Source organism: Simochromis diagramma, unplaced genomic scaffold, assembly GCF_900408965.1.
Source record: "Simochromis diagramma unplaced genomic scaffold, fSimDia1.1 OVJJ01000389.1, whole genome shotgun sequence".
Classification (NCBI taxonomy): domain Eukaryota; kingdom Metazoa; phylum Chordata; class Actinopteri; order Cichliformes; family Cichlidae; genus Simochromis; species Simochromis diagramma.
In genome coordinates, this window is record NW_024387227.1 from 1,616,449 (window position 1) to 1,642,161 (window position 25,713).

At 39.0% G+C, this 25,713-nt stretch overlaps 3 protein-coding genes and 1 long non-coding RNA gene across 7 annotated transcripts in view; 2 read left to right on the plus strand and 2 right to left on the minus strand.

Annotated features, from left to right (window-relative positions):
* On the minus strand, positions 1 to 3,982 carry alas1 (aminolevulinate, delta-, synthase 1). The gene is made up of 10 exons (XM_040052123.1): positions 3,748 to 3,982; positions 3,433 to 3,615; positions 3,183 to 3,317; positions 2,739 to 2,958; positions 2,218 to 2,402; positions 1,938 to 2,117; positions 1,559 to 1,723; positions 820 to 1,088; positions 560 to 722; positions 1 to 327 (listed from the first exon to the last, which is right to left on the minus strand). The coding sequence occupies exons 1-10, from the start codon at positions 3,950 to 3,952 to the stop codon at positions 167 to 169; spliced, it is 1,866 nt and encodes a 621-aa protein (XP_039908057.1). The 5' UTR covers positions 3,953 to 3,982; the 3' UTR covers positions 1 to 166.
* The window catches only part of LOC120746705, a 25,981-nt gene continuing 4,147 nt past the window's right edge, over positions 3,880 to 25,713 (plus strand). The window contains exons 1-2 of the long non-coding RNA XR_005698916.1: positions 3,880 to 4,012; positions 16,915 to 16,922. This is a non-coding gene — a long non-coding RNA (uncharacterized LOC120746705). The remainder of the gene's footprint in view (positions 4,013 to 16,914; positions 16,923 to 25,713) is intronic.
* LOC120746703 (protein shisa-5-like) lies at positions 9,819 to 14,057 on the plus strand. Of its 2 annotated transcripts, none has more exons than XM_040052137.1 (3): positions 9,819 to 9,987; positions 10,914 to 10,964; positions 12,744 to 13,005. In XM_040052137.1, exons 1-3 carry the CDS (start codon positions 9,921 to 9,923, stop codon positions 12,878 to 12,880), a joined length of 255 nt encoding a protein of 84 aa, XP_039908071.1. In that variant the 5' UTR covers positions 9,819 to 9,920; the 3' UTR covers positions 12,881 to 13,005. The 2 variants fall into 2 exon arrangements, 1 of the variants encoding a protein (XP_039908071.1); XR_005698915.1 differs by lacking the exon at positions 9,819 to 9,987 and adding an exon at positions 13,380 to 14,057 and having other exon boundaries at positions 10,789 to 10,964; positions 12,744 to 12,953.
* On the minus strand, positions 15,357 to 22,168 carry LOC120746699 (protein shisa-5-like). 3 transcript variants are annotated; one of them, XM_040052129.1, is made up of 4 exons: positions 22,018 to 22,168; positions 20,619 to 20,764; positions 16,107 to 16,334; positions 15,357 to 15,792 (listed from the first exon to the last, which is right to left on the minus strand). In XM_040052129.1, the coding sequence occupies exons 2-4, from the start codon at positions 20,716 to 20,718 to the stop codon at positions 15,623 to 15,625; spliced, it is 498 nt and encodes a 165-aa protein (XP_039908063.1). In that variant the 5' UTR covers positions 20,719 to 20,764; positions 22,018 to 22,168; the 3' UTR covers positions 15,357 to 15,622. The 3 variants fall into 3 exon arrangements, with proteins under 3 accessions (XP_039908063.1, XP_039908065.1, XP_039908064.1); XM_040052131.1 differs by lacking the exon at positions 22,018 to 22,168 and adding an exon at positions 21,510 to 22,006; XM_040052130.1 differs by lacking the exon at positions 22,018 to 22,168 and adding an exon at positions 21,359 to 21,488.

A 25,713-nucleotide genomic window follows, 5' to 3' on the forward strand; every position in this document is an offset into this window, starting at 1 on the left:
TTCTTTCCCATATTTTATTTGCAGCATATAGACCATCTGAACATAGATAATTTTAAATATGTGTAGGACAAATTATTAAAGATAATTAATACATTCTATGATAGTGACAGAGGAATGGGGCTTAAGCGTGGACGCGCTGTCTTCAGACTGCAGTGGGTGATTAGTGTTATGCGCAGGCTGAGATGAGGTGGCTGAGCCCATTGAAGTAAGACTTCTCTCGCTCGCTCATCACCTCGAAGTGCAGTGGCTGCTGGCAGAAGGTGCACTCTGCTGATGAGTGGGGCTTCAGCTCCAGGCCCACCTCCTTCCATGTTTGCTCCAGCCTCTCTGAAAGGGGAAAACAGATACAGAGGTCAGTTTTACTTCAATGTACAGTTTTTACTACAAAAAGTACAGTTTGTTACAGGTTGGATGAAGTTACTCATGTAATGTAACTTTTGCATAAACAGCTACACAGTTCAGTTCGATCAAATTAAAACATAAATACTGTTTAACTTGTTGTAGCCTTCTTATACACTATCAAGTATTTCAAGTGAAACGTGTTACTTTGTCAGCTTACCAACAAAGTATTTCATCATCTCAGGGGTGTGGTGAGGGGTTGGGGCAATGCGCAGCAGCTCATCTCCCCTGGCAACGGTGGGATAGTTGATGGCCTGCACATAGATGTTATGGCGACGCATCATGATGTCACACACCTCCGTGTTTTTCTCAGCATTCGAAACCTAATTATACCAAAGAGACACACGCGCCATGAGAATCGAGCCGTTGTGACTTTATCTGCTTTTCAAGGTCCACACAATCAATTCAATCGTAGATTACCCGGACAGGGATGATGTGGCTGGGGCAGTGCACAACAGGCAACCCAGAGTCCATCAGCATCTGCCGGAGGAGCTTGACGTTGCGCTGGTGTTTAAGTCTCAGCGAGCGCCCCTCTTCCCCTTTAAGGATCTGGATCGATTCCCTGGCTCCGGCTAGAAGCATCGGGGGCAGAGAGGTGGTGAAGATAAAACCAGCGGCGTAGGAACGCACTGTGTCCACCAGGGCGGTGGTACTCGCAATGTAGCCACCCACACAGCCAAAGGCCTTCCCTAGAAAAGAACATAACGCTGATTATTACAACTCCTCTCGTTCAACATTACGGAGCCAGTGGTCTTAAAATAAATAAATAAATAAAAAAAATTACAGCCATTGTAATCTCAAACTAGAACCGCCTGAAATGTCAGCTGTGCAGGAGCTGTAGTGCTCTTGAGTTGGAAATAATTGTCCCCTCAGTCTGACAGTGACACACAATCTGAGTAATTCCATAGGAGCACAACAAGAGCCTGTAGTCTCCTAGCAACAACAGAGCCGAACAGAGCTGCTCCAGATTCTTTTCAGCCCTCTGGTATATTGGATGACACGGCTGAGGCCTGATCCTCAGTCTAATTCAAACAATCAAGCTAGACGAGTTCCACTAACCAGTGGCAGTTATTTTGGTTCGAAAAAAAAGAAATGAAACAGTACAGCAGCAGCAAGCTCTACATTTTTTTTTTTTTTTTAGTAGAGATTGCGCACTTACCTAGAGTTCCCGAGATGATATCCATCTTGTCCATGACGCCATCCCTGTCGCCGATGCCCCCTCCTCTGGAGCCGTAGAGGCCCACAGCATGAACCTCGTCCACGAAGGTGATGGCGCCAAACTCGTGGGCCACGTCGCACATTTCCTCCAGCGGACACACGGCACCTGTGTTACAGAAAGAAAGGCACACAAACCTGGTCAGACTTCCTTTTTGCTTCTTAAAGAGCACTTCATGACTTAGTTTGAATGAATTATTGATTTTACAAGAACAGTAATATTTTCCAGGACACACGCAGTAAGAGAAAGTTAAAAAAAAAAAAAAAAAAATAGAAATATTAACATTTATCCAACAGCAGTGAAGCAGTAATTAGAAACTGACCATCCATGGAATGGACGGTCTCAAAAGCCACGATCTTTGGTTTTGTGGGATCTCCTTTCTCCAGGATCTCACGAAGATGGGCCACATCATTGTGGCGGAAAATGAATTTCTTAGCGCCGCTGTTCCTGATACCTTGAATCATTGAGGCGTGGTTACCCGCGTCAGAGTAGATTTCACAACCTAAAAGTGTTCAGAGGAGAGGAAACGGTCAATGAGACCAAACACGCTTACAGGAGGTTCGAATTACTGTTAAATACACCAAGTTTTTGCTTCTGCATACCAGGCAGCATCTTCGCAAGGGTGAAGAGGGTGGAGTCATTGGCAACAAAGCAGGAGGTGAACAGCAGCGCCGCATCCTTCTTGTGAAGGTCAGCCAGCTCTTGTTCTAGCTCCACATGGAATTTACTGGTCCCAGAGATATTCCTGGTACCTCCTGCCCCCGAACCATGTTTTTGTAAATTATCCCTGGAAAGAGACAAACAGTTGCTCATTAAAATGCTGCAGACTTGTATGCAAGCTCAAACAAGCTGGGGCGGGGGGAGGAGAAGGAAAAACAACACCATCATTGTGACACATGAGGTTTAGGTGTGATCCATGTCCAACTCAACACCCACACAAACAATGGCCAGTATCACCCAAGGGTGCCAGGTTGCATCATGTAATTATGCTCTGAGCTGGTTTCTCTCTGAACTTAGCTCTCACAGAGGGACAAAAGGTAAAAAGCAATCAGGGAAGGTAGACGGGCCGTACACATCAACACACCTTGACCCATGAAACTGGATTAACTACTCAGTTACTCACATGATGGACTGCACGACTCGAGGGTGTCGACTCATGCCCAGGTAGTCATTGCTGCACCAAACCGACACGTCACGCTTCTCTTGTAAAGAGGTTGTGAAGTCATCAGCCATCGGGAACTCGGTGGCCCGACGATTCACGGTCTTAAACACGCGGTACGTGTGATCGTTCTTCTTCTCTTCGATCTTCTTCTCAAAAAACGCATCGTACTGGAAGCGGGCCGCTGGAAGAGAAAAGGAAGGTAAAAGTTGCTTAATATGGCTTAGTGTTGCTACAGTACTGCAACTGATGGAGTAACTTTAATATGAGGAAAGACTACACCCGTGTGCAAAAACACCAAAACATACTCGCAAATAAAAAAGAAGATTGTCATAGTAAGGTAGACAGTAGCTAGGTTAATCACAGGCTTGTAGGACAGTGTGGTTAAACTATCAAAATAAAACCTACTTCTTGCTGGTAAGTTGTCTTGAAGCAGGTGGCTGACTTTCTTAGGTCGCTGTTTCAGGAGGGTTTTCATTAATGTGGTTTCTCCTTCAGTAGTGCTGGCCAGGTTTGGCTGCTTTAGTTGGTCAGCAGGCACTTCTGTCAGGACAAAAACAAATTGCTATTAAATATTCTACGAAACTATGGAAAACTGATTTAGTTCTCAAAGAAAAAGAAAAAAACAAACAAAAAAAACAAAACAAAAAAAACTCACCTTTCTTCACAGTGCGGACTTCCTGTACATCCTCTTGGAACTCTATGCCAATCTGACGGACTACGCCACTGTTCTTCTGGCTCATCTCAGCAGCCAGGAAAGGGCATTTGGAGGCCTTCATCTGTCCTGGAGGTGGCATAGGGTGGCCAGCTGGCAGCTTGGACTCCACCTCCTTTTTGGGGGCTGCAAAGGGAAAAAAAGTAAATTTCACATTTATCAATAATTCTATAATTACATGATTTATCTGACTAAATATAACACAGCTGTAGTGTTGATTAGAATAGCCAGTATGACCACCATCTTTATCACCCTCACCGGCAGACACGGTGTTCTCAGGCTTCTGGTAGGAGGATGAGGAGGAACAGAGGGCACGTGCCATTGAAGGGGCCATAGGTTTTGCAGCCAGCTCCATCATGATGGGACATCGCTGGGCATACGTCACCAGCATCTTTTTGGACTGCTGGACAAAGGCCTGGGGCATGCGAGCCAAGAAAGGACAGCGGCGCACTATTACATCCATAATCAGCAGCGGTGATGACGATGATTGTCTTGAGCTCTAAAGGAGAAAGAGAAAACTTATGTGAAACATGTCCTGCAGACAGTGTAGATAATGTTTTTGTCCCATAAAAGAAAGGAAAGAAGGCTTTTCAGAAGAAAAAGCCTGTCTGTTGCAAAAACCTGTTTAACAACATAGGTCAAGGAAGTGAGAAAATGCAGTTTATGGTCAAACACTCCTACATGGTTCAACTAAATCTAGATTTTGAAAAACAAAAATAAGTGAGAATGAGATCTGATTGCCTGAGACTTTCAAAGGCAGGTGAGATGAGTTCACTGAGCCACTGATATAATAGGTGAAAGCTGAAAGACTCATACGAGCCCACATGTTTGGCTAGACTCACAATAGTCAAGTGTTACTTTAAGAAGCCTGCAGTGTTTGCTCATAGCTGGGTCGTAACCTTTCCCCAACAGAGACCAGTTCCCAGGTAGGACACCCACACCTGAACTTTGCTCCCTATGAAGTTCCAGAGAAATCTAACAATGACTAATGTGGTACATTGAAGCTGCTCTTTCCCTTATATACCCACCAGATAGAGATCAGTATGTACATAACATAAAAGTAATGCCGATGTAATTCCTAGAGTCCCAAACAAAGAAAAGAAAAGCTAGTCTTTGTTTCTGTGTTTATTTATATGACTTTAATAATGTTTCCCACATTATTTGTCGAGCACTTCTAAAACTTATTTAAAGCTACTCAAAGTACTACTGACGAAAGATAATAATAATAATAATAATAATAATAATTATTATTATTATTATACTATTGTTGTTATTATTAATAATGAAACGTCTGTCTTCTGTCTGATTAAATACCCCTGCTTATACCAGAGTTGTCCTACAGTCCTTACTTTGACTGAACTCATGGGCGTCTCCGAGCTACACTAAGAACAGTAGCGCTCTACCTAAACAACGCTACTTTAGGATAATTATGGACATGATTTATGTTTATTCATAAGGTCTACCCATCTCTACTCAACCGGTGTTACAATAAAAATTGATTTATTAAAACCTCAACACTTTAAATAAATTCACTGGTTTAACAGGTATTTCCCTGTTTTGACTCACCATTTTTTGCGCAAAAGTTGCGCAACAGTCATACCTTATGTATCTCCGATGGTAATAAATTTCGCGATGAGACCGTTCTGAGACATAAAAAGTGTAAGCCAGGCTTTCCTATCGTTAGCCGGGCCCATCGTGATCCTTGCCGGTTGACTGATCTTAGCAGGACGGCTAACGTTAGCTAAGAGGCTACTAGAAATAGGGGTGATGATCGCGATTAGGTCAAATGAGAACACCTACCTCTTAAAACTTCACAGCTTCCGGTGTAATCCTCGTCGTGTTATAGTGACAATAAGCGATCTTAGGTGCTACTCAGAGATATAAAAGAAAACACGGTTTGTTGTTAACGGAAGCAGAGAAAATCGATGCTTCGTTATCCTGCACTGAGGACGAACGGAGAGGACGAGGGCGAGCCAGTTCTTATAAAGCAATGCCCAGACGAAGTATCGCGAGATCTTAATTCTGACGTTCTGCGTCATCAAACACTCGCCTATCTGGCAGCGGACCCAGCAAGGTTTTGTTAAGGACACTGAGTGGAAAGGATTTGGTCCTTTCAAACAAGGTGTGGTTTCCTTTACATGAATTCATAGATTTAATCACCAAACTTCCAACAAAACTATAAAAGCGATTTAGATGCCATTTATTTTGGTTTTGTACTTTTACGCAGGTGTCATGGAAAAGCATTTTGGTAAAAGCATTCTGGTTTTACCTCTAACAAGATGGTGTCAGAAATTTTAATTATAATTTCTATTTCTATATATTTGTATTTCTCATCTTATTTCGTTGTAAGAAATACGAGAGCAGTACCTCATCTGTTGGCTTTTACTCCTTGTCAGACGCCACATCCATAAATGTAAGCTCTCAAAAGAGAAGCCACGCTTCCTTTTTTTTCATGAAGGAAATGGAACTTTATGTGGCCCAATTTATTCTATTCTTCCCATAAGAAAAAGATATTGATATCTGTGATTTTTAATGTCTCTCCCGTAACTCTTTCACCTCATTGTTTTGTTCCGTTATGATTTAATTGATTTCCTTGCTATTATTTTTGTGTTATGCTTTTTTTGTAAAAGGGAAAAATAACATACCCAACGAGGCTCAGGGGCCCAAAGGTGTTGGATGGGGCTAAGGGACCTTGCAGAGTAAAAGGATTCCTTTGTTCTCATGCTCATAAAAGACCCACAACCACAAAGAGCTTCAGAAAGAAAACAGCTCATGGAAAAGAGCCGTTGTAACTGAAACGTGGGAGTATTTCTCCACTTGGCTTTTCTAAAGGATATTTGGGTCTATGCCACAGCTGATGTTATGCCTGAAACTATGGCTGAAAATGTTTTATATTTGCTTCTCTTGTAGTAACAGCCTATCACTTAATCTGGAGTTTGGAGGGATTTAATTCAATTATCATTCTGCTTCTTTTGTTGCTTTACTTTTTTTGTTTATCTTTTGATTTTTGCAATGCCACACCCAAAGCTACAGCAAAATCTGTGGCTGATAAATGTGGGCTACACACAAATTAATCTCAGATAATATAAGAGACACTCACATGAGTTGGTGGATGATGTTTTAAAAGTTGTATGATGAAGGCCCTGAAGGTACATTATGATTCTTTTGTGACATTTATCATGTGTTTTGCGAGTTGTCAGCTCTTTGTCATGTGTCTCCTTATTTTGTTGCAGTGGCCTGAACTGAAAGTATTTATGGGGCTTTCAGTTAGTACAAACGTAAATGAAAATTTGTGTCCATGAGCATGAGTCAATACATTTTTTTGAATCTTTAATGAAATGCCATGAGATCAGGTTGGTGTGCTGGGGGAAGAGGGAGCCGTATTTCCTCTTCATATTACCTGCAAAGCCCTACTAGAAGCATGAGAGTTATATTTAAATGTATTCAGTTGGACCTTAGTTGGGCAGTGATTTTGAAGAATTACTTAAATTTACTTTAATTGTAATTGTAATTAAGGCATAAAGACTGCCTGCACATAATTATGGGTCAAAATGTATTAAAAAATACTTAAAAAGTTTACTGATTTTGCACAAAAGTAAGATTTAGAAAAGCTTTAACCCCATTGGAAGTCACCATCTTTATGAAATCTACCACAAATTTTAATTCACGATTCTTTGATTGCCATGTCTCCCTTTTATATTTACTCCGATCTTTGTAGTATTTATTTTGTTTGTAGCCGTTAAAAAATAACTTACAGTCATTGTGTTTAATCACCTTTTACCTCCATCTAAGATAACGATTTGCAGAGACTTTGTAATTCAACAACAGCTCTCTAAACTACAACTTTATGTGTATTTGAATTGTTACAATGATGCAAAACACTCAAACTGAACTCAGATTACGGCTAGAAAGACTTGTTAATCTGCTCTAGAGGTTTTTGCTGCATGTGGTGTCGAGGTTTAAAGAGTGACACTAAACTTGGATTGGTGCCTAAATGGATTTTAGATTGTCTTGTAATCTTTGCAGGTGCTCTTGCATGCGTGTGGGTGAAAGGTTGTTGACGAAGCCTATGGTGCCAAACCAAGATTAAACTCAGTAAACACATCACACATTGTTACCATTTTATTAGGTACAGCTGTTTAAAATGAATCCATTTTAATGCAACTGAATGCTTCATTGTTTAAACAGTTCTTATGTAATATTTTGCAGTGTATATATCTGAGCCATTCTTTCTCATACACTGTAAGTGAAAAACTCAGAATCTCAGTTTCACATAGTATTTCAGCACCAAATACTGGCAAAGAAAGAGTGATCAAAAAGGCTTTAAGACTTAAATGAGCTTTATTTTTTATAGGAACTGTAATTCCCATTGTTTATAATCACCTATTGTGGCTGTACTGGTGCTGACTACAAGTGTATGTGGAGAAAAAAAACGCTTTACTCAGAACAACAATAATAGCAAAAACAATTTCAAATTTCTTACTCTAAAGAATTTACACTTGTCTCTGCCCTCTGGATCTGTGAGGTTTTTCATCTTCACTTCAGATTTATGGTTGCGATGTTTTGCTGCCCTCTGCTGATCTATTTTGACTTTAGCAGTGTTTCCTAAAGTTTTACCCTCATACCTGTACTTATGTCAAACTGTCTTATTTAAATGTACCAAAACAGTTACTTAAACTCGCCTTCCCTTGGAATGACCGATAAAATGAATGCCATTCATCCATGCAAATCAGTACAGTTCAAAGCTTTTATTTGTACCAACATTTACAATGACCCTGAGCAGTCTGCGCTCTGAGCCAGGCAGTAAACATGAAATCTCAGTCATCCATTTTTTCCTCAGGTGTTCTTTACAAACACTGGATGATTGTCCCAGCTGACTGCAGCTTCACTAATGCAACATAAAAATGCCATGCCCCCAATGTTTAACATTTAAGATTCACATTTATTTTCAAAGCAAAAACACTGGAAAGTTATTTGAAAATCATAATAAGAATAATAGGATGAGTGATTTATAAAACTCTGTGGTCATAATTATACCTACGTGTTTTCTGACTGATGTAAGCCAGAAATATATAAGAAGTAGAAACAGAAAATTATTGAAAGTTGCAGATGAGTATTAAATGGGTATTAAAACGCCGTCATAGACCGAGTTTTAATCTGGTTGTAAGCTATGGCACTATAGGTGGCAATAGTGGACTGGACTCCACTACAGTTCACCTGAATGCAGGTAATGTAAACTGCATGCATGCTGCATGTGGACCTGACAACTCTCAGGGTGATTAGAGCTCAACTAACAGGTTAAGAATGTTTTCGCTATCAGCAGCGAGTCAGTGCCAGATGTAACGACATTCATCCATCCATTCATCATCCACATGATAGCTATCAAAAATACTTTTCATTTAATTTTATTTTCCTCTTTATTCGTCAGGGATCATGTACAACAAACATTAACCTTCTAAAAGAAAATTGTACCTGATTTAGCTGATAGCTGATTTCTATCCGCAGTCCCTGGACAGGTTTAATGAACACATCACCAATAAACATATTATATTAATGCAAATTTAGCTGACAATTCAGCGCAAGCGGACAAACATCCCAGCTAAAATAATTTCAAAATCCAGCCCAATATCACGTCCGCACGACGTCCCCTGGTGGACCAACAGGTCAATTACACGCTTTGCCTTGATACTTCTAAATCATATAATTGTTTGCTACATTAGCTAACTCAGGTAACTAATCTTCTACCTACTCTACCAGTTTTTAAGGTTAGTTGGTTTAATTCTCTTAGTTTAATTGGACTTATTCATTTAATTGTAAATGAACTGAAGCTTATGTTTTCTTACTCTCACCTAGCACTCTTAAAACTTCAAACTGTATCCACAGACACATTTTAGCGCTCACACGCAAACCCGGACGGATGGATTCGTACTTGGGGTTCATGTCTTGTTTAGGGACGTTTCATCTTATAGATGTAAAAACTCCAACCTTTGGAGTAGTAGACAACCCACTCTGAATCCTGAGCCACCGTAAACATATTTAATAAGCAGTCCACCCAGGAGTGCGATTTAAACAAATCACTCTATCACAAATCTCGCAGTCAACATAAGACATGCTTTTTTGCAATCAAATGCGTGCCACAAACTTTTAGTTTATGTATGATTCATTTAAATGTTCTCTTCCCAAAATGTTGCGCTTTAAAAAGAAAGGAAAGCTGAAAACTATATAAGAGCCGCAGTGTGACATTTGATCACCTTTGCACTTCAGTTACGGGTGAATGATGTATGATAACTTGTGAATGAAGAAAGTCTGCCAGTGGGCTGGAACATGAACCGAGTTGACGATCAGACCGAACATCAAATCAAACCTTTCCTCTAAGAGTATCGCAGTAGATTCCCAGTTCCTTTGCTGGTTTGGGGAATGCGGGAGTAACCATGGCACCGGTGGTGTCCCGTATTGTTGTGTTCACTCTCTATGTGATCCTGTCCCCTCGTGTATCCAGTAAGTTTGATTATTTTAATCTGTACATTGCATTAGATAAATCTCAGACAATCAGTGTGTGATGTCATCTTCATACCAATACTAAACAGGCCGCTACCGTGTTATTATTGTTGTTTTAAGTTGCAGTTTTGTGCTTTAATTCTTATAATAAGTAGTTTGTTTAATTCAGTCATTTAAACATAATACTCACACGGACACACTGAATGTTAACCAGTGTCAATGTCTGGGTATTTTCTAATGCTATAAGCTATGGTAACTCAAGTTGCCAGGTGATTAAGTACAGGCAAGCCCATTATATACGATGTAAAGCAGCAGGCATAAAGAAATACAAATCTTTAAAGATTATAATAATCATCATTTGGAAGTTTAATTTTGTATAAATATAATGAATATAACTATTTTTAAACAATCAAAGTTTTATTATTTTTGAACATTTAAACAAACATAACATAACAACACAAAACAACAAAAACCACACTCAGTGAGGGAAAAAAATATAAATTATATATATATATATATATAAGATCAGTCAAGACTGGACTGATGGTCAGAGGGAGCGCACGTACTGCCCTATACAAGTTGTTACTTGGTTAAAATATGACTCTGTTGAATATCCATGTATCCTCTGTTTGAATTAATTGTTCATATTCGTCACATTTGTAACTGGATCCTTTGTAACTTCAGTGTTTTCAATATGTTTTTATCGCACTTTGGTTGTTTGGATTGTTTGTAATTCTGGAAAGATCTTAAAAGTGCAGAAACTGGTGAACAAATGACTCAAAACTGTTTTTTTCTGTGTAAGATTTTGCATAATCCCTTCTTTGATTCCTTTTAAGTTTGAACAACGTTCACACACTCACTTTACCCACTGCCATTGCTGTAGTGTTCGCTTTCTTTGCCTTTACGTTAATCTTCATCCTCATCAGCTGCTGTCTTTCCCTCCTGCTGCCTGTACAAGAGGTTCCGACCGCCACAGCGTAAGTACTCCACCACTAACAACTGATACTTCCTTATTTTAGAGTGATCCTTTAAATCCTGAGTATTGGACTCTTATGTGGACTCAGACTGAATGGTCACCCAAGTGTTAGTTGAGTTTAAAGTCTCTGCAGATAGGTCTGTGCAGTCATTGAAAACTGGCAAGCACACGGATGTCCACATGGACCCTCATGCTCACTGTCCTATGATGAAATTTACATCAGATGGTGTACGTCAGATCCAAAGGGCCTTGCAGACATGGGAAGGATAATCAAGGCCTTAAATATAGAGTTGCGGGCTGTTATTTTGTGCAAGTTTGACTGCCTTGTTGTTTAAAATGTTTCAGGGTCTCAAATTTGACTTTTTTCTGAAATTTATTGATTTTCAGATATCGATTTATTGGCGCGGCTCCTCATTTTATTAATATTTAGTGGCTAAAAGATCAGATAAAACCTAAAAAAAGTGCTTACATGACAACATTTGACTTTTTAAGAATTGCTTTAATTAACAAAACTTAATTTTCTGTCCATCGTCTATCAGAGATTAAAAAGACAACTAAGACAACAGCATTATAATCATCATTCACTGATAGAAAGTGTCATGTTATATATCAGGAGACATTTCAGCACACTGATTGTTTTGTTTACCTCCTGAATCAACTTGAACTGCTGCTGGTTCATATAAAAATAAGCAAGTGGAGTTCAGTATCTTTGCTAAGGATACTTTGCCATGCAGCATCCATGGATTGATCCCCCAACCTTCCAGTTAGTAGATACCCTGAGCTACAGATCCATAACAGCATCTAAACTCATCTCTGCTACATTCATTATTTCATACATTTCATACATTCATTACTACTCATAAACCTTATCACAGCATTGGGAGAAACTTCTAATTTTATGGTGACAAGTTGCATTGTTTGAAACATTTCAGCAATGACTGCCAACATGAAGCAACAGCAATGTTTTACCAATGATTTTGTAATAAAGGAATTGAGACACCGAGCACAACCTGTTCTAATGTTTCAAACTACAATATACAGTGAGTTGTTAAGCTCATTTGACATTTGTCCTGGTTTGGCTTATTAAACAACATTTTGATTTTCAGTAATTTTCTTTTTGTGAGAGCGTAACCCACAGGTTGACGACTGAGCGTGCCATCAGCCTGTGGGATCCGCACGCTGATGCTGCTTTGTTCGTTTCACTTTAAGGGCCATGTCGTTACTTGACATCTGGGTCTGCTTTCTGTGCTTCAAGGTGCTTCGAAACAGCTGTGTGGGTGTTTTTGGTTGTTATCAGTTTTTCTATTAAACCACAACAGTGTGCTTATGTATTTTTTTCTTCTTCTCTCAAATCTCAAGACCACAGCCAGCAATAAACTGATCCTGTTGAGTACTGTCTGTCTTCCCAGACGATTGTTACTGTTATTTCAAATCTAGTGTGGTTGGGTTGATAATTTGCACTGTACTTTCACAGAGATGGGTTTACACTCTGAGTATAATGATGGTTAATGGATGATTTTCTTCAAAAAGTATGAATCTCTGTATATCTCATGAACAAATCATGTCATTGTTAGTTTCTTTGATGCAAACCTCAAGGAGATGATGATAAATGACTCAACTGATGCAATAAGTCAAAATGGCGCCATTTGCTGCTGTATTTTCTTTCATTGGTATTCAGTCTTTCTTCCTGAGAAAATTATAAATAATAATACACATTGAAAGCTTTTTGGATAATAGGTGACATGTTTCTACATTTTCTGTTTTCTTGTACTTGTGGTAGCCGACAATACCCACACTACAGTGGTCACCACCACTCCTCAGCAGTACCCCCAGCAGCCGATTGCATTACCTGGACCCTCCCAGGGAGTGCCCTACCAGTCAGCAACTCTTCAGCCCTTGCTTTGCAGCTCAGTATGATTACCCAGCTCAGAGCCATGTCCACATCGCCCTATCATGGACAGCCATTCCCACTGGGACCACCTGGAAGCAAGTGAGAAAACTTTGCATCTGTGTAAATACTAATGGAAACACCCTGACAAACACCAAAAATGCAGAAAAAAAAAAAAAAAAAATTGGATTTTGAATTCAAAGATCTCATAAATGTCTTAGCATAAATGTCCAAAATAAAAAGATATTTTAGGGTTGTAGATTTCTGTAGGAAACAAGGGTTTTAGGATAAGATGACTTATTACACATGCCACTCTCTAGAAACAAAAAAGCATTTTATTTGCAGATATCACAAATACATTTTGTATATTTTATTTTTTCAAAAATATTTGTAATAAGATAATAGGGTGGAAATGCTGCTGCGTCATATTTATTGTTGTGTTGCAGAATTGCAGTTGTTGTTTGTGCAGGTGTGTCAAATCATTTTCAATATGTTTGTTCTCATGCTTAGTTCACTTTCTGTTTCCAGTTGGTTCTGCCTACAGTTCACAGCTGATGCCTTACGGCCAGATTGAATTCACCCATGCACAGCCGGCGTACCCTCTGAAACCTCTGGACCAGCAGCAGCCTGATGCACCACCTGCTAGCACAGCCTTCCAACCTCAGCCTGCACCACCACCCTAGGCTGGATAGTGCACATATAAGTGCCTCACTCAGCGTTTGTGAACTCGGCTGAATTGGAAGTATGTACTTCGAATAAAGAGCTAGACTAACTTGGTTTGTGTATTTGTAGGAATGTTATGGTGCATTTTAATAGTTTCTAAGTAAAAGTATTAAAATTAGTTTTTTACTGTACTGTGTAAGTTCATGGGAACAAAATGAAAGTGTGTGAGTTTTATCACTGGAGGATTTATGCTGGAAAGTCAACCACTCGTAGTTTAAAAAAAATCAAAATCAACTTAATTAACATCGACAATATTGTTTTTTATAATAATACAAGTATGTTGCACACATTAAATAGAAGAAACCATTGTGCCTTCCAGGCACATTACCTGCGAAAGCATGTGCGTAATTTACATTGCCTCCAAATATATGTTTCTGCTTTCTAACTGTAAATAACTGTCATCATAAATGCTGTTGACTCAAATGATCCAAAATGGTTTGGGGTGCCTTTTTAAAAAAATAAATGCTGCCATTGAACCTTATTTTTGACGTTCTCACAACACGAACTCTTTTATCTTTGATGTTGTTTGAACTTATTAAAATTTATACAAGTGGACTTTTGTTTATGTGCTGTTTCATTTCTAATTTTGTGTAAAAAGAGGGAAAAAAAAGAAAATGACTTGAAAAATCATTAGCACAAAATAGCTCGGTCACGCTTCTTACTGAGAAAAAGCGTTTGTAGGTAGTCATTTATAAGAATGCCTTTATTTTGCATAGATTTTGCTTTTACAATTTCAGATGAAACACCATCCGGGGCGATCGTGGCTGAAGAGTTGGGAGTTCGCCTTGTAATCGGAAGGTTGCCGGTTTGAGCCCCGGCTTGGACAGTCTCGGTCGTTGTGTCCTTGGGCAAGACACTTCACCCGTTACCTACTGGTGGTGGTCAGAGGGCCCGTGGCGCCAGTGTCCGGCAGCCTCACCTCTGTCAGTGCGCCCCAGGGTGGCTGTGGCTACGACGTAGCTTACCATCACCAGTATGTGAATGGGTGGATGACTGGTTGTGTAAAGCGCTTTGGGGTCCTTAGGGACTAGTAAAGCACTATACAAATACAGGCCATTTACCAGACAGCACACCATGCACATTCTCTAAAATGTTTTCATGTATCACTTAGGTACTGTAGAATATCCCCAAGACTGTTAGGCTACAGTACAACATCTGTTAAATCTGTGTTCAGTAACATCACAGAAACACAAACAGAAACTGGTGATCACACACTCACCGCCCATTTTTGAACAGACTTGGCAAGGTGCTGCATTCCTCTGAGACTTTGGCCCATATTGACACAATGGCGTCACACAGTTGCTACAAATTCATCCCAAAGGTCTTCTGTTGGGTGGAGATCTGGTGACTGTGGAGACCATTTAAATACACAAAACTCCAGGATCATTCCTGTCTTTATATGGGGACTATGCAGATGAATAGAGCTGCCACAGCCACTAGAGGACCCCCAAACTGCATGTTCAACCTCAATATATTTTGGGAGTTTGAAAATGACCTGTCTCTTTATTTGTAGCTGGCTCTATAGCCACGTCACGTGTTTAGTGAAGCACTTCTATGACTAAAAATTAAATTTAGGTTAAATAAAATCAAGCTTCAATGATACAGAGACTGTGTCCTGTGTAATCACTACAATGCAAAACCATTATTTGGCTCAAGAATTCACATCAAGCCACATCAGGAGGAGACTGATGCTTGCCCAAGCTGACTGACGTGTGTTTTTTATTCTTATTTTTTTGTTAGCACTTTGATATTTCTCTTGAAAAAAGTCTCAAAGTCTTTGTATTGTTTTAAATGTGATCTTTATGTTATTTGCATATCACTGCATTCAGTAATTGTTTACATTTTGCACAGCGTTTCCAACCATTTTGGAAATGAGGCTATAAGATGGGGAAAAAAAATAAACGCCTTAGCAGGGAAGTCTTCTGTCCGTGTGAACACAAAAAACATAACAAACAACAACTTTCCCTGTGTACAAGGCTTAGTTTGTCAAATTGAATTAAATAATGAATTAACCACAGGTGGTCAAATTTTTCTGTCTGATTGATACACTAAGTATCCAGCCTATATGGCAGAACAAATTCCTGGTTGTTTGCCGAGCTGGCGAGGAAGTCTGAGCTGTCAGTTAGAGCATTGGACTGCGGCTGGGCTGGAGGCTTTGAAGGGCACTCTGGCTGGCTGGAAGATTGGTTGATTGGTTGCAGAGGATAGGTGGGACCAACTGGAAAAAGAGAAGTTGGCATGAGATTAAAAATGCCGTAAGATCTGTAATGTAAGAATCAATATTATCTAGCAGCAATGTCCACTCTAGTGTCTGATTACAGTTACTCAGAAGAGCAGAAAATGCAAAATAACTCTGCAGACCTTTGACACCATTTACTCAAGGTTGGTGTGCAGTGCATTTCTGCAAGAACTCTGTGTAAGCCTTGCAGCATTCAACAAACTGATTGCTTAGAATAATAATAAATCATTAAAAAACACATTTTAGATCGATCGATCGATCGATCGATAGATAGTGTTCAAATCCACACTCACTTGCATCCTGATACGATGGTGGTGGCGTAAATGGCTGTTCATGGCTGAGTGGTATGGTCATGAGCACAGCTTGATTGCCAGGCATAGCTGGGTAACCAGGGTGCCCTGGTACTGGCTGGTAGGGCACTCTCTGATAGGGCTGAGGGGGTACTGGGTACTGAGGGTACTGCTGTGGATACTGCTGAGGTGTGGCAGTGACCAAGGTGTGGGTAGCAGCAGCCACCTCAGCTGTAAGCAAACAAATAACAATACATGAGAAATGTGGTACTTCTAAGTTATTTATAGCTTGGGTTGTTTTATGTGAATTGAATAATACAGCTATGATCTGAATTATTCAGGTGTGAGGGGGAAAAATTGCTTCCATAAACATTCTTCAACACTCACAGAAATAAAGATGATGAAAGACTGTTTAAAATTCTACTAATTTTATATCCTGTTTATGTTTTTAAAATCTGTTTATATCCAGTTCTTCTTTTACACATTAGGAGTTAAATGCATGGAACAAAGGTCAAGGAAACAGAAATCTCAGCTTTTGTTCTGACTATGAATACAGCCCTCAGATTAATAAATTATAAATGATTAATGTAAACATATGCAACTCATGTCAGGTTAAATCCTCATAATATAATAATATCAGACATACACAGCAAATACATGCTAGCTTTACTATGTTTGGCAGCGTCAAAGATTGAAAAATTTGGGGAAAAGGCTGCTGTGATGGGACAAAATTATCTCAAAAGAAATTCCGCTATTCTTTCTTTTTGTATCCAGGAGGACACAAATATATGAAAAATCAACAAACATAAAGGAACTCCAGTTGTTTAATGTCAGAAAGACAACAGCATTGTTTAGGAAAAAGCACTCACAGATCAAGTGTTATGCACTTAATGAGACAAATGATACCACTTCTCCCACTGGAGTAAATAACATGTATTGAAGGATGAACAAAAGTATTTAAAAAGGCCTGGGAATCTTTTTGGACTTCCTAAAAAACTTGGAAGTGAAAGAGATAACTTATGGATAGATGTTTAATGACCCAGCAGTATTTACTTTGTTATATGTTCTAAACCAACTCAGAACCTTCTTTTTTGATTCCCACCACCCTCTAAAACACAAACTCAGGGTAATCAGGACCCTGCAACACCGGGCAGAAAAGATTCCCTCTGAGCCAGAAGGGAAAGAAAAGAAACACATGGGTACAGAAAGTTCTTAAAACATGTGGTTATAACAACAGAAATAATCACATTACAAACAGAACAACACTGTCATTCCTTATGTAGCAGGTTTATCAGAGAAACTGCAAGCATGACATCCCAGTGCACTTCAAATCAAGCCTCACCCTCAGAAAAAAAACAGATTGATCCCAAGGGCAAGACTCCAAAACACAAGCTAAACAACATAGTGTATGCTGTGCAGTGCAGCGAGGAGTGGAGAAACCAAACAGCCACTGCATAAATGCATGGCACAAAATAAAAGAGACACCTCAACAGTACAAGACTCTGCATCTAAAGGTCAAAGGTCACTCTTTTGAGGATGCCAGTGTTGACATGCTGCACAGAGAAGACAGATGGTTTGAAAGATGAGTGAAAGAGGCCATCTACGTCCGCTGTGAATGACCATCTTTGAACAGAGTGGGTGGCTTACAAAACCAAACTCTGCCACCTGCAATGCAGTTTTGACATCCCTTCTACGCGCTTCAACCCTGACATCTTGCATCAGGTGACCTCAGTAAACCACATGACAGGGTGAGGCAAGGTCTCATAGTGCTTTCACCCGAAACCTCTGGTGATAACGACGGAAACCTTTTTTACACCTTTGCTCATGTGATGATGCACATGATTAATAGTGGGTCAACAACCGTCCTGAGGGGCACCCCCACCAGAGTTACCTGCTCCACCTTTTGGTTTTAGAACTGAAGAATCCTCTTGGATGAGAGCGGAAACGTCTTCACAAAACAGTTTGGAAAACTTTCTTTCCAAGCCCCATGGACTACTGTGACCAGGATGACTGAGATCCTGCACAACCAAACGTGTTTTTGTCTTTATGATTATGTAGTTTTGAAGTATGTAGACTGGTATAGGATTGCATATTTTAATTTAAAGCCGATTGTTTGATTAATAGAAAGAAGAATATGTTAGTTAACATGGAATATCAGTTCCTGATGCTTACAGACAAAACAAACCCATTTGAATTTTCACAATCTAAATAAGCTCTCTGAAACATAAATTAAGGATTTATCATTTGTATATTCACATCAAATAGGCTATTTAGACCTTATGAATTGATCTACAGTTCAAAATGTATTGTATACTCTTATTAGGAGGGAATTCACATTATAAAGACATACAATAAGAACATCATGTAAGGGTTAAGTGTGTAGAGAATCAGAGAAACACTGGGGATTCTTTATTATCATACTCAAAATATGAATTCATCTGTGTTTAAGTACAGTGAAAATGAAAGCATGAACCAAGAAAACAAAACTGGTGGGGAAAAGAGGTTGTTTTCAACACAACATCAGTCATCACAACCACTTCCTGTAAATAACATTTATCTGATATTGCCTAGTTAAGAAAGTTAAGAGTTTCAAGGTTACAAATATATTAATGTATGAGGCAAACATTTTGAAAAGCTCATAACAAAGAAGAATTCATCACATTTTGTTATGTTCTAAAGCTGTGAAGATTTTTAAATAGCCTTGTTTGCTGATGGACTTCTACACATAAATATCGACTAAGATCAACTCTTATGTGTTATCTTAAAGAATGAACAGCAAAAGTTTAACAGCAGGGCAGAAGAAACAAGATGCTCAAGACAAACTGGAACGTCTGCTGCTCACAGGCAGAGCTGTTCATCCTTTGCACTGACCATAATTCATTTGCAGGAGCATTAAAAAAAGAAACAGCAGAAACCACAACTAAGCATAGCACACAGTATGTCCACACCTGTCATTTCTATTTATATTCTGGGAAAAATAAATAAAGCTCACTATGGAGGGTTTATAGTGAATGCAGCATCAATGCTAGTTCAGTGGGTGTTTTAATAAACCAAAGTGAAAATGTTCTATTGTTTTGTTGCTTTCAGTGGAAATACTGAAGTCAACATTGGTTCCAATTTCCCCACACAGTCTCTGGCAATTTACTTCCTTAAAAAAAACAGCCACAAATCACAAATTTCCATTTCTTTCTTTTTTTTTTTTTTTTTTTTCATCTGTTAGTTCACATCTGAATTTGATTCAGAATTTTTCAGAATTTGAGAGAAAATAGTGAATTTTTCAGGATGACTTTCAGTAATTACTGAGTGTGGTGAATACAGGATGAACAGATATAAACGGCAGTTTCCATATTTCCCATAGGTATGAAATAAGTGTATGATGAACTGAATTACTGGTTGTGGTATTTTGATGACATTTAACAGAAGAAGGGAAAAAAATAGACACGCACAACAAACGACTGCTGCACCCACACAGCTGTTTTGAAGCACCATAAGAGGTCACTGAAAAAGCAAAGGTTTAGTCAAAAAAGAACCTTAATGTCAAATGAGGAACTTCACAGCTCAGAAAAGTTAGCAAATCCTCTGTATGTATGTTATTACCCTCTGTATGATGCTGTGATTTTGACACGTTAGATCAGTTTGTGCTCTGTGTCTCAGTTCTTGTGTTTCTTGTCAGAGCAAACCTCTGCAGTAATGAAAGTCCTGTGGTGGGTGAGCCAACAGACTTCAAGGGTAGTGTTTCAACCCTGTTCTCATGCAGGTGACCTACAAATGTGCAACAGCACGTTGCTCAACATCTTCACCTGCGTACAAGCTGTCAATAACTATTAATAATAGGAGTGATGTGGGTCAGGGTGAGCTTGTTCTCAGAGTTTGCAGACATACTTCATCTGTTTGAGTGTGACTGATATTTCAGTTTTGTGTATATTTTATCATGCAGACAGCATGTAAAATCCAGTATCTCCTTTATTTTTCAGTGTTTGACTCGTTTTTTCTGACACGGTGCTATTCACTAACTGAGAACATTCCTCCATTCAAAGGAACTGGGCTGCCATTTTTATACAACTAGTACTGGTTTCTTTACTACTTGTCACTTGTTGTGCTTAAATACTGTTCTTTAACATAAAATTGAGTGACTCCTTACATGTTTCAGATCATAACTGACGTGGTTTGAAATAGTTCTCGACTTAGTCCGGTCCTGAATTATATGAGCAGATTTCCTAAAGGAAAATTTGAGGGACTCAACCTTATGGATGGTTGGGGGGGGGTTTGGAAAGACCCCAAGTTGCTCTCTGATGCAATTGGGTGCGATGGTTCATGCGTACACTTGAATGCCTACCTTTGTTTTTATGACAGCGCAGACCTGTTCGCAGAGACTTTACATCACAATGCTCAATGCATCTCCAGCCATCCATGTTAACATCCACAGCAGAGCGTAATCAATGCTTAACAAATTCCCTACCACACATACACGTCCACACAAAAGAAAGTATCAGCTGTTGGCCATGGAGTACTTACAGTTTGGATTGGCAGCGCTCCTGCACAGACAGCTGCAGGTGAAGAAACAGCACCAGAAGACAATGCCGAGTATAATGTAGAGTAAGTTAAAGTCATTCATGACAGCAATAACAGGGAGAAGTGGAAGTGTATGATGGGAGTTCAACCTGAAAAGAAAACAAAGAAATTATTGTGCAAAACATTAAACAGAAGAAGAAATTGTTACATTGAAAAGAGTCATATTTTAACCAGCTAACAGTTTGTATAGGGGTGGTGTCAGTGTGTGCTCCTTCCTCAGTCCAGTCCTGTATGATCTTCTGACAAGATCTGCTTAATATCCTGAAAGTTGAAGTCTTGTACTCCTTATACTTTTGTTTTGATTCTTGCCTGGCTGACTGTCGCATAGTTTGTTCTCACTTTTCATTTTGACTCCTACAAGATACCTTTAAATATTACTGGGAAAGGCACTTTCCCCCCCTGACTTTTATGGAGGCCCTCTTTAGTGGCCTGGAGAAAAACAGTGTGCAATTTTCAGTACTTCCAAGCACAATGAAATGACAATAGTTGAAATAGCACAACCTGCACTAAATAGAGGTTGCTACATGCAAACAAAAAACTAAATTCAATGTATTTTAAGTCATATCAAAGCCAGCAGGCATGTAGAGACACATAGTTTAGGAAAGTTAGCGATAATGTGGGAAACAATCGAACAAACAACAAACCCCCACCACCAACAACAAAAACAACAACTGTGGCTCAACCTTTAGGTGGACTTCAGGTTTCACGTCCTGTTTCTCAACACCAATGGGAGTTTACAACACGCATGCACACACATACCTCTCTGTTCCTCTGCTGTAATTGCACATAGAGAAAAAGGGGGAAAGGGAACCATTTAAAAGAGAAATGATTTACCTTACACGACTGTCTTAAGGGTGATTTATTATCGATTGCAGGATAAAATAGAAAAATATACAAAGTTGCTATTTTTTTTCTTGTTCGACTTGACAAAGTGCTCCTCGTTAAAAAAACAAAAACAAAAAAAAACCCCCATACATTTAACGGACAGGAGATGGAAATATCATATAAAAGAATTAGTTATTAGTTATGACGATTCACTGCTCAGCGTTGGTTTTAAGAGGTTGTTGATTAAACTTGAGTTCCGTTTCAGAGGCTGTGGTTCTGAGCGCTGCTGAACTGCACATACAGAAAAATAAGGTGGAAACCCCCCCAATGTTATAGTGTTAGTGAAAGGTTTAAAACACAAACGGTAACGTTAAAAAAAAATAACCTCACTGGCATCGCACCAATAACGGACTGCTTTTATTTTCGGTTTGAAGCCAACATCCCAGACTGCATGAGACAGATGAGCTGATGCTGACAAGAACAACAAGTGTTTACAAATTTAAATGATCAAACTTACCGGATACACAAGGGGACAGGATCACACACAAAGCCAGCAATGACAGTTTTAGGGAAGTCTGGTCAGGAACTACTGCTGCAAAGATCTTCTAAATGTGCCACCTTGCTCAGTTCATGTCCCAACCCACTTTTTTCATTCACAGACTATTTATATTCATGATCTATAAGTACGTCTTTATACACGGTCTTTATGAACAACAATGAGGTCACTGGGGACCGGACGTCGGTATTTATTTCATTTTCATCTTTAATATAATAATAATAATAATAATAATAATAATAAAGATAATTATTATTATTATTACTGAAAACAAGACAGTAAGAATTGGTAGGCTGCTAATCGATTACTAATCGGCTTTTATTTTGAAAATACTCTACAGCGCGGTTTGCGGAACCGCACCGGAGCGACTGGGCCACTTTTATTTCAAGTGAAGAAAGAAAGAAAGAAAGAAAGAAAGAAAGAAAGAAATCATAGTAAGCTTAACAGGTCGATTAAATTTTCACTTTAAGGATATTCCACGAAAGAAAGTCAAGACAAACACAAAATGAGTTGTCACAGCCGATTTATTAGTGCAAAGCCCTTTGGGTTAACCAAAGAGCCTCAGGGTAAATTCTCAAAAATGCTAAAAGTGAGCGGAAAATATTTGGGGGAGAATTATTTATTTATTTATTTATTTATTTTTTTGGGGGGGGGGGGGGGGGGGTGTAAGTGAAAGACGCAGTCAGTTGATTTCAATAATTATCACACAACACACAACAGGGGGTAAATTACAGAATTGAACACATCCAGTAAGGGAGCGAGTGATGTCCTAACAGCAATAATACAGTGTAATCAGCACCCAATTTAAGATAAACGAAAGGAGGCTTATTTTGTCAAAGTGTTTTTATATGTGCTGGTAGGCGAAAAACAACTTGAGGTTTTAAGGAAAATGAATCCAGAATAAACCCTCAGTGATGAATGTTTCACTCTTTGTTTCCAACAGAAGGTAATCCACACAAATACAGAGGGGGGAAAGGTTCAAGGCACTCCAAAGGTTTTTCTAGGAACTATAGGTGACACCACAAGAAAACAAATAAACTTTTCTTCAATGAAAAAAATAATTTTCATAATAAAAGAATATAACAAAATAATAAAAGAAGTTATTAAACTTCACAATCATCCCCAAACTGCAAGAAGTTACACGATCTTTTTTCTCACTTAAACAACTGAAAATAAAGTGCTCTGCTACTGGAAAGAGATTGAAAAGAAGTTCCTGTAAAACCAACTGAGATACTTTACCTTAACAAACAAAAACAAGTGTTATTGTTCTCACTGATGCAGCTTTACTGTCCCAGCATTTCTACCTTTAGCCACTAAAATACATGAACCAAGTTACTCTGCAGTTTCTCATCTTCATTCCAATTCTGCCATTTGTGCCAAATATGTTGAATCATTTATGTGTCTGGTTGTGGCACTGTGACTATTAAGTCTAGGGTAGAACAAACTCAGGGTCGCATGCAGAGCTGGTTAGGAAGTCGGTGCTATCCAGTAGACCGTTGTACTCATGCACAATACCCTCTGAAGGGTACAGTGGATCGCTGGGGATGAACACAGTCTGGCTGGAAGGCATCAGGTGGAGTGTACCAACTGGAAAAAGAAAGAGAACTTAGCGTGAGACCACAGTCACACTAAAAATAAATTTAACAGCAAGAATAAGTAAAATATTACACAGCAGCAATTTGAACCTTAGCATTAGATGACAAATATTCTGAAGAGAAAGAAACTACAATATTGTGTCTTAATCTGCAAACTTAATATAATGTGTTGTCACTGTAGGTCAGTGTGCTTTTGTGCAACTCTTAATCTTTGTTCAATAATTTGCAGATCTATTTGAGAATGCACCACTCTTAAAGTAACAAATTAGCTTCAATATCAGAAAGTTATGCATTCATTTTAAGAGTTATTATTTTTAATTGAAAGAAAAGTTGTCCTAATTTAGATTCAGTCAAATTCAAAAAGATGTTGAATTTTGCTCTAATTTGTGTCATGTTTCTTTTTCATCATTTCTGTGTCTCTGGTGTTCGGCAGGACACTGATTACACTGCGTTGCACCCAAATTTCTCTGCTCTGCAGTGAGTCAACAGAGTCTGGATGCCTGTAGAAAAGCTGACATCAATATTTCACTTATCCATACTAATATATTTTGGACACACTAACTTGTTTCCTCATACGATGGTGGTGGTTTTTGTGGGAATGGTTGTTCATGGTTTGGTGATGTGGTCATGAGCTCTGCTGGTGTTGGCTGGTAGGAGGCTCTCTGGTGGGAATGAGAGGTGTGAGTAGCGGTAGCCACCTCAGCTGTAAGCATACAAGTAACAAGAGATAAGAAATGTTACAGCTTTGGCCGTTGTACATGAAATGAAGGAGTGCAGCTATAAGTATCACCTGTTAGTGGTGATGGAGTACTTACACTCTTCTTCATTGGCAGCAATCTTGCACAAGTAGCTGCAGAAGCTGATAAAGAATGACAAGATACCAACGAGAAAGACGTAGTACATTTCACTCATGACAGCAGTGGTAGCAGGAAATGGATGTGTAGGAACAGTGTTCAGTCTGAATAGGCAACAAAGAAATAATTATCTAATGCAAAAACAAAACTGAAGAAAATGTTGGGATTTATTGTTCACCAAATCAAATTGAGGCAAAGCATAGCAACCAGAGTATGATTAAAAACCAGTAAGAGAATACACAAAAATTCAGCAGTCATATGTAAATCAAGTAACAGTTTATATAGGGGTGTGCGTAATCCTTTAGGCAGTTCTGACAGCATCTGCTTAATGTCCCAATTGTTGAAGTCCTTTTCTGTACTCCTTTTGTTCTGATCTTCACCTGCCTCGCTGACTGTAGCATAGTTTTTCTCACTTTCGATTTTGACTCCTACAAGGCGAATTTTTCCACCCTCGAAATTTCAGATTATTTCAGAAAAAATAATAAGCAGTTGTTTAATTCAGATCGGAGCAGAGCAGAAGCACGTTGGCTTTATGGAGTTGTTAATTAAGCTCGAGTTTCGTTTCAGAGGCTGTGGTTCTGGGTGCTGTTTAACTGTACGTAAAGGGTGACTGAAACAAACTAATGTTAGAGAGTTAATGGAAGTTTTTTTTTTTTTTTTAAGTAACCTCATTGATATCGTCCTAATAGCCGTCAGGGTTTTTTTTGTTTTTAATTAAATTTTATTTTCGGTTTGAAGCCAAAATCACAGACTGCATGCCGAAACACGCAGTCAGATATGTGATGCTGATAAGAACACCTACACAGAGTTAAATATTTAAACTCACCGGACACACGATGGGACGGGAGCACATCCAGAGCCAACACGTCTTAGAGGAAGGGGTCTGATCTGAACCCCTTAACGCGAAACTACTTGCTGTAGATCTTCCACACACGTGGCCTCCACACTGAATGCATATTCCAGCCCACTGCCAGCCTTCTTCCATTCACAGACAATTTACAATCATGATCTATAAGCACATCTTTTCTTATGAACATGGCCGTGAGGTCACAGAAGTCTGTTTATTTATTGTCGAATTAAAAACAAGACAGTAAAAATGGGCATGTTAACAATTAATTTTTGACGCTTTAGATGGCTTTTACTTTGAAAATTCTCGACGGCAAGTTTGGCGAAACCGCACAGGCTCGAAACTCCGACACTTTTATTTC